This window comes from Rhamphochromis longiceps, linkage group LG11, assembly GCF_057381845.1.
Source record: "Rhamphochromis longiceps isolate RC_006_pf linkage group LG11, R_longiceps_female_GT1.1, whole genome shotgun sequence".
Classification (NCBI taxonomy): Eukaryota; Metazoa; Chordata; class Actinopteri; order Cichliformes; family Cichlidae; genus Rhamphochromis; species Rhamphochromis longiceps.
This window is the reverse complement of record NC_140567.1, coordinates 32,137,139-32,146,203: the sequence shown is the minus strand read 5'-3', so window position 1 is coordinate 32,146,203 and position 9,065 is coordinate 32,137,139. Positions and strand designations below refer to the sequence as shown.

The following is a 9,065-nucleotide window of genomic DNA, read 5'->3' as shown; positions in this document are numbered from 1 at the left end:
CAGTGGTGAGTCACTTCTCACTAAGCACTGACAACAGAACAGGTTAGAATGTGTTATGAAAAGTCCAGCTAAGGAAGACCTGAGCCTGTCCAACATGAGGTGAGTGTAAACATATTGTTTTCATGTCTATTTCAAGCTTGTTTTGTCTCTTAACATTTAAAACAATCTACCTGGATCACTTGTAGTTCCAATCTTTCAGCACATTCTAAATGTTGAATAATAATTCTAATTGCTATATTTGAATTAGAATATATTAGAATGGTAGCATGGCTCAAGATCCTAAAGAGATGTAGTTTATTGTGGAGGCACATAAAATTCACTAGTTGATCTAAGGGGTGGAAAATGTTAACTTGATGGACTTCCTCTACTTGATAGTAATTCTAATTCAATACAGTGTTCCAGACAAAATAGCGTCCCATACTTATCATTTAACAGTACACCAGTTAGACAGGAAGTGGGAAAAGTGGCAGGTTTCAATGCCCAGTAGTAACATTTTGTAGGTCGTTTGACATATTGACTCTATCTTGGCTTAAATATTTGAGCCCAGACACAGCTGTAGTTGTCCACTAGTTCAGGGATAGTTCAGTAGGTAGAGTAGTGGCCCCATGATCGGAAGGTCGGGGGTTCGACTCCACTGAACGGCTACCCTGAGGTACCCCTGAGCAAGGTACCGTCCCTACACACTGCTCCCCGGGCGCTGCATTGGTGGCTGCCCACTGCTTCACTGGGTGAATGGGTTAAATGCAGAGGAACTATTTCCCCATGGGGACTAACACGCACACTTTTTACTTTACTACAAAAAATAAATAAATAAATCAAACAAAAATAACTAACTAACAAAAACAATCTCTTCCAGTGGTCATGCAGTAGCTTCCCTGGATAAATGGGGGTTAAAGAGGAAATGAAACTCAAACTGACATAGATGTAACACTGTCTGTGAATTTTTTAAACACGTTTAAACAAGTTTTTAAACATGTTTAGTGCCATCTTCTGTCAGTATGTTTATGTTTGCTAGCTAGTGACAGAATGGATAACTCTGAGGAAAATCAGGACACTAAAACCAAAAACCAGTCTAAAGGGATCACTTTTGGGCTGCCCCTGGCTGCAACAATAAGTTTTATGTCAAGCAATAATTGGCTCTAATGTTTGATGGCTAGCTGCATTCAAACAGGAAAATCCATGTGTTTGCTGTAATGTTCATTGTTTTAAACCACATTATGAATAAGATAAGTGTGGAAGAGCCTGTTTAAGTCATGTGACAGGTTGTTCACCCAGACCGACATGCTGGAGTTGGAAACTGAGTTTTCTTTCCTTTTTAAAGGTTGCATTGCTTAAGGTTTCCTTAGTATAGGAAAGCAGGAAGGTGTGCATTTTTCACTTCCTCTATTGTTTTTATGTACAGCCTCACACAGCTGGTAGCATGGCTAAAGATCCTAAAGAGATGTATTTATCCAGTTATTCACTGAGCATAGAAAAACACTGAAAATCCCTCTTTCCAATACCTCAGCTGTGTTAGAAAGGAATGAAAAGGGTATTTCAGTGCTATGAAAGGTGTATAAGCTCTTGTGTTAGGAAGGAAGTGATATAACACAGAGCATCTTGTTTTGTAACAAATAGGATATTTAAATCACAAAATAGCATTAAAATATGACTTTCTTGGGTGGAACAATTGTTCATCACAATGAAAATTAAGTTTTTGAGACATCTGGAGTATGTTGGCCTGGAGGCATTCACTATTTCAGCTTTCACTACACAGGCTACAGGTAAGATGGCTTGGAGTATCTCTGCTTATATCCGTTTTTCATCTTTTAATGAGTTGTGTTGATAATTATAAAAAGATAAAGATTTCAGGTTTACTGTATGCTTAGAGACACTCCTAAGGCAAGCAGCCTCCTTAATTGCTGGCACCTGTGAAGCCCCTGTGGTAAATAAGCTAACATTGGGGAGATTTGAACAGCTGCTGGTGTCTATGTTGCCTGCCTGATGGTGTATGTAAAGTCTTCTCTAAAGATCTGAGCGGCTTAGTCATTTTGAGATTACAGGTTTTAAGGTATATTTAGAGAAAGTAGAAGGAGTGTCCAGGATGTGGTGATTATTCAGGGATTTGTTTGTATACTGAACTCACTGGATGTCTCCTGCTGCTCTGCCCTCTTAAATGTTTTTCAAACAGTTTTACTTTTCCCTGTGTGATTTATTTTAGTTCTTTAATGCTTCAACTTATGTTGAACCTTCGGTTATTATTTAACTGTAATGCTGAATGCTCAGAAGCCAACCCAGTTAATCTTCTTATCTTTTAACTGAGAAGATGTCCAGAGAAGCTCATCCTGAGCAGATATAATAGTTGATGCAGTAGTGGACCTGTGCCCACTGATACTGCAGCAGCTTAGAGACAATGAATGCAGTACATGTGAGTGCTGCAGCTCTGCCCTACTGCAGCTGCCTCCCTTTTCCCACTGTATCTAATTAGTTTTTCATTGTAATCAGATTTTATCTCTATGGGGGAAAGTAAAATTATCACATAGCTACTATTTTATCTTTATAATTAATGTCAATTTTCATGGCAATATCTAAAATGTTATTGCATATTTTATGACTTATATAAAGATATGATCAAGATGTTTGACAAGAACACAATTATCATGTTTCTCAACAGGGAACATTTACTACAAAGCAGCCTTCTGTGCTTGTGTGTTGTTGTCACACACATACATATACACACATTTATGGCTTTAGAAAGCAACAATGGAGGCTGCTCAATGAACTAAAGTGAACCCCTGAATCCCCAGAGTGCTGGATCACTCTAGGGCTACTTCAGTTAAAAGGAAGCTTCTTTAGTAAATAATAAGATTTTCATCAGTCCTTTGCTAGTTAGTGACATTACTTTGATATTTTTTTCATATGTTTCATGTCATATTCAGTGCCTGGTTTTAGTCAGTCACTGAATATGACCATTCATTGATTACTCATTCTCTGGCAGCATTAATAGGACACAAAACAAGGGCTTATAGGTGGAGTCAAGTGCCACTGAGACAGCACACATTTCTCTTTGCTGAGTAGTTTTTCCTTTTGGGTTTTGCAATAAGACAGAATTCATTTTAAATCCCTCTTGCTCTTTGTTTGTAAACTCCTCCTTAAAATGCCTGAAACCAAAGCACTTAAACAAAACACAAATCTACCCACACTATCCTGTTTAATAGAGCTTTTACGTGGTGGATGCTTTGATTTGTTGGGTGTGACTAATAACATCTGCAATTGTTATGTTCCACTTGAATGTAGTATTTTACCACAACATTGAGCGAGCATGTGCAACTGGAGAGCACTAGCAGTGAAACACGGAAGCAGAATTTAAAGTTCGTATTGTTTTCTTTAATGCTTTCCTGACCAGAGTATTGATTTGAACAGAGCAGACTGTAATGATTTAGTAATTATTCAAGACTCTCCAGAATACTTTTGTTCTGTTTTGCTCTAACGCCCCAATATAGTATCACACTCTTTCTTTTCTTTACTTGTCGTGTGGTAATAGAAAGAATTTGTCTCATCAAGCACAGGTGTTACTTCTATCAAATTGTGACTATCAAATATTTAACATTTACTAGAATGCTTTTTCTGTTCTTCTAAATCTAAATGTCTGTTGTAACAAAGCTGTATTAAGTTTGAATAATTGTTGTTATTACTTTTCTTTTCCTAGTTTGAGGGATGCTGATGGGAATATACAAAGGCTTTGTGATTTAACTTGACATTTCCCTTCAGAAAGAGTCATTCCTGCCATTTTTATACCCAGTCATCTGTTAATGGATTGGATGTTTTTCACTGTTTGTATAATTTGTGATTTAGTTCTTCAGCTCACCCTTCTTTGGCATTTCTCCCTCTAGAAGTGTCTAGTTAGTAAGCTGTTTTTGCTGGTATTTGTTCAAGTTTTCCTATCTGTCTCCCTTATGGTAGAAGGCTTTTATTGGAAATTCTTACAGGAAAGTCGTGATTCTTGAAAACAACTTTCACAGTAAGCGGTTTCTTTAAAAAAGTAACTGTCAGAGTCAAAGCGAGAAGACGATAAGCAAGTGCTTTTGATGATAGTTTAGATAACAGCAACTTAATTTCATTTACTGTATTTATCTTACTGCTCTTTGTCTATACAGCAACAGTGCTGGTAAAGAACATTTGATATATGATAGAAAAACAACCTGTGCGCATAAACATGTGTAGCATCTGTCCCTGCGGAGGATGAACATGATAACTTAAACAGAATCATCAACCAAGTGCAGCTGTGTTTGTGCATAGCATGTAAACAGCCTCATTAAACCAGAGTAAAGAACACTCATTAGTGAAAAAAGTCTGCTGCCAGATACATTTGTCATATCAGGGCAGTGGGCCCAGCACTGACAACACATGTCAATGAAAGAACTGTTTGCCACCAACTATTGACTGCTGGGTAAATATCAGATGCAGTAATAGATCTTTACACTTACTGGATGACGCTTTCCATGCATATCAGAGAGATATTGCGACTTAATGAATGATAGAACTGTTTGCTGTGTCTTTCACAACCTGGTTACTAATTTAGTGCATAGCTACCCTTGTCAAAAACTTACATTGTATTGTAGAAATTATATATTACCAGGAGAAGACTGACTTGTTGATATTCATATATATATACATATACATATACATATATATATACATATATATATATATATATATACATATATATATATATATATACATATATATATATATATATATACATACATATATATATACATACATATATATATATATATATATATATATATATATATATATATATATATATATATATATATATATATATATATATATACATATACATATATATACATATACATATATATTAGGGGTGCAACGATACACAAAATTCACGGTTCGGTTCGGTTCGATACTTTTGTGTCACGGTTCGATATTTTTTCGATACAAAAAAATGTTCATGCATTTTTAATTTGTCATTTATTAAAATTAGAAATATATATTTTAACTCAAAAGTACAGTTTTTAAATTTAACCCTAACCCTTGTGCGTGTTTTTTATTTTGACAGCGAATGCGCACCTCTGGACCACTTATGTGCAGCCCTGGTTATATAGCTCGTCATATCGCAGCCACAGAAATTCTTTTGTCCATATAAACCATAAAGCTGCACTTTCTTTTTGCCTTATAGTGGAGTAACCAGTGGAGTGGGTGCTATCTGCCCAGAATATGTCACCATGGTTGATTTGTCATAACTTCTCCGTTTTGTGGTAAGCTTTTCTTTGGCTGTCACTTCTTCACCCCGACCTGTCTTATTTGGCTCAGCAGAACTGAAATGCTTTTACACATGCACTCACATAAGCTCAGCGATTCTCTGCGCGATCAACCTCTCACATGTTTAAGCTTGCTGCGGGAGATTTCACTTGTCATGTTTGCATAGTAAGCTAACGATTAATAAGACGATGTCAGAGGAATTGGTGCGCAAATTATCATCACTCACAGATCAGTGCTGTCGCTCTCTATACACAGTTCGCATGATTGCAAAGTGAAAGCAAAAAAACAAGCGCAAATTCAAACGCGACTTCAATATGTCACATATTGACAGTGGCTCACCGATGCCAATGACATAATTACCCAGCTACATTTCTGAAAGAATGCAAAAGCATTGACATATATTTTTCCTACAATAGCCCGACGGGCAGGGAAGAGAGATTTTGGTAGCCCGACTGAAAAAATCGCTAGCTCCGGGACGTCGGGCTAGCGATATTGCGAGCCCTGTATCTGATTGAGGAATCACTCATCTTTGGAAAAGAGAGTTTATTACAGAGAAATGGCTCTTTCCAAAATAAAAGCTATACTATCCGCTTCTTCTGGGCTATATTCTCAGCAGCATATTAAACATATAAGGAGAATCATGTGCTAACAGCTGTCTAAATGACTCGGCTAAAGTTAGTAGCATGCTTGCTTTTTTTTGTCTGCTTCCACTTGTCTTTGCACTAGGATGATGTCGGCGTAAATGTGCAGTCATATTCGTTGTGTTCCCACTAGTGCTTTCAGGTTAATCTCGTTGAAATGACCTTAACGCCACAACACGGCAAATCTCTGTTAACGAGCTACCGCCGATCGCTCCGTGCATGGGGCTAGACGGCCAACACGTTAACGAGCTAACTGCGCTAACACACTAGTTCACACCAATGTAATTGAGCATTGCATGGCACATCCAACATACTGTTTTACTTTAGTCCATGACTCGCTTACCTTCAGGGTCATACGTCACATGAAAACCAAAATAATTCCAAACGCCAGATCTGAATGAGGTTCAATTTGCCTGTTGCAAGGAGAGCTTAACTTCTGTCTCGCTAGCTTGCCCTGCGCTCTTCCTTCTGACTATGCTGTCTGTGTTGAGCGCTCAGTGGATCTGCGCTCGACAGTGCAGCCTAGGCGGAGTAGTCGAACACAGATTCACTGAGCACTCAACACAGACAGCATCGTCAGAAGGAAAATTGATAAAATAAATTACAAATGTTGTATTGTTCGATACATATGCGTACCGAACCGAAAGCACTGTATCGAACGGTTCAATATCGATACGAATATCGTTGCACCCCTAATATATATATATATATATATATATATATATATATATATATATATATGATCTGCTTCTCAACCTTAATAATCAGAAATATATTTACCCCACTGAAGCAACCATCTGATGTGAGGCCCTCTATATCATCAATCAAGTCCTAAATAGAGTTGTTTGGCGTGTTGTGAGCACATCTTTGTGTATTTTCTGTTGGTTTTATTCTTCCAGGAGTTTTATACTAACCTCATTTCTCCTTTCAATTACTGTACACAATTGGATCCTAGTCTTTAAAGTATTTCCAAAAGATCTTTTAAAAAGTAGACCATTCAAATTTTGCTCTTCTTGTAACAACAAATGGAAACCTTGTCCTTGTTATGCTCTTATCTGTTGTTACCTGTTTTAGATACCGGATGAGCCAGTGCAGCTACATGGTGTCCTCTATCAGCAATTATGGAGCAAAAGCAAAGAAAAAAAAAGAAAAAAGCATTCACTCATCTTATTTCTTATTTGGTTATCCATGATAATTTGAGCACTTCCACTTGGTCATAGTTAGAATGCAAACAGTGTCATAGTTGTAAAATTTAAACGTGACACAAACGGTGATAACAAATTATCTTTCTTTTTTTTTCTCACATGCTTGGGGAGATTCCAGCTTGTCTTATATGAATTTGGCAGTGAGCCAGCCTGGGGAGAATAATTAACTCTGAAAAGATTTTGTATAGTATACTGTGTACACAAAAGAGATTATGTGTAGGTGTTTTGACTGCACTACGTACAACTCTATTTTGACACACCACATGACTTTGTTAAACAAATGAAAATAATACTAAAAATTTGAACAGAGAAGTCTGCAGCTTTGCCAACATGTTTGTGCAGATTCCTTTAACCGATAAGACTGTACACCGCAGAACAGAAAACATTTCTCTTGTGGGAATTGTACATTCATGAGAACCACAAAAAATTCAGCAAGAGGTCACAGAGAACAAAAGTACGGTTCATAAGAGGAGTTAAACACAGAAGCTCATAACCTGCTGGTTAATATAAAATCTGATAGACATAACTTAAAAGCTCTCAGTGTTTGCAGGAATGTGGCAATTTGGCTTACCTCTGTTGGAAACATTAATGAGGAATTTGCCTGAGGTAAAAGGTTTTAGTTTTCTGTGGTGGCCCTGAGAGATCAAATGCAGTGGAACTTGAGGAAACACTAACAAAAAGAAAAATGCTGCAAAGGCACACAAAATGTAATAGATGTTGAATAAAAAGCAAAGGAAGCTGAATAAAACACAACAGCAGTAGAAAAAAAATAAAACTTTACAAAGCAGAAGTGTTCTGTAGGAGACAGCAGAATAGCTACGGAAGTGACAGAAACCAAAAGAAAATGCTTAAAGAAGCAGTGAATTTATCAGGTTTGTGAGGGAGAAAATGATGCAAAGCACAATTAAGGGCATGCTGAGGTTTGTCACATGGAATGTAAATGGAGCTGGCACCAGAGGAAAGAGGTTAAAAATATTTAACCAGCTTAAAAAACTACAGGCAGATGTTGTTTTATTACAAGAAACTCACAAACCTGTCACAGGTTTAAATGAACTTAAAACACCTGAGTTTCCTAACGTGTTTGCAGCCGGTTATAATTCTAGACAACGGGGAGTAGCAATTTTAATACATAAAAATGTTAATTTTACAGTACTCGATACAGTTATAGATCCAGAGGGTAGATTTCTAATTATTAAACTATCAATATTGAACAAAAAACTATGTATTGTTAGTATATATGGTCCAAATGTTGATGAACCCTCATTCTTCCACGGTTTTTTTTAGTGCACTCTCTGAACACCTTGATTGCACACTCATTCTTGGCGGTGACCTCAACCTTGGACTAAATGAAGACATGGATAGGCTCAACACAACAGGAACTCAGCGTAATTGGCAGTCCACAAATATAATCAAACAGTATATGAACGACTTTGGTCTTTGCGATGCATGGCGCTCTCTTCACCCCACCAGTAAGGAATATACTTTTTTCTCGCATGTTCATCACTCTTACTCTCGTCTGGATTATTTTTTGGTCAGCAGCTCACTGCTGTGTGACATTTCAGACACTGAGATTCATCCTATAGCTGTCAGCGATCATGCTCCTGTATCTTTAACACTAATGCACAAGAATAATACTACGCCAAGTAAAAACTGGAGATTTAATATATCACTACTTAAAGATGAAGACTTTATTAAATACTTTAAAAAGGAATGGACTTCATATTTAGACTTTAATGACACTCCCGGAATATCTGCTTCTGTTCTATGGGAAGCAGGGAAAGCTGTGATGAGAGGTAAAATAATTTCTTTCTCATCACACAAAAAGAAAGAAGAAAACAAAAATATTCAGGAATTAGAAAAAAACATCAAATCACTAGAAGAAGCCTATGCGTCCCACCAAGATCAGGAAACATTGAACAAAATATGCAAAACAAAACTAGAATTAAAT

At 36.9% G+C, this 9,065-nt stretch overlaps 1 protein-coding gene across 1 annotated transcript in view; it reads left to right on the top strand.

Moving 5' to 3' along the window:
• Window positions 1–9,065, top strand: part of tlr18 (toll-like receptor 18) — a 31,558-nt gene continuing 22,493 nt past the window's right edge. Inside the window, exon 1 of the mRNA XM_085423674.1 lies at window positions 1–99. Coding sequence (XP_085279800.1) covers window positions 56–99 — 44 coding nt within the window. The 5' untranslated portion in view covers window positions 1–55. The remainder of the gene's footprint in view (window positions 100–9,065) is intronic.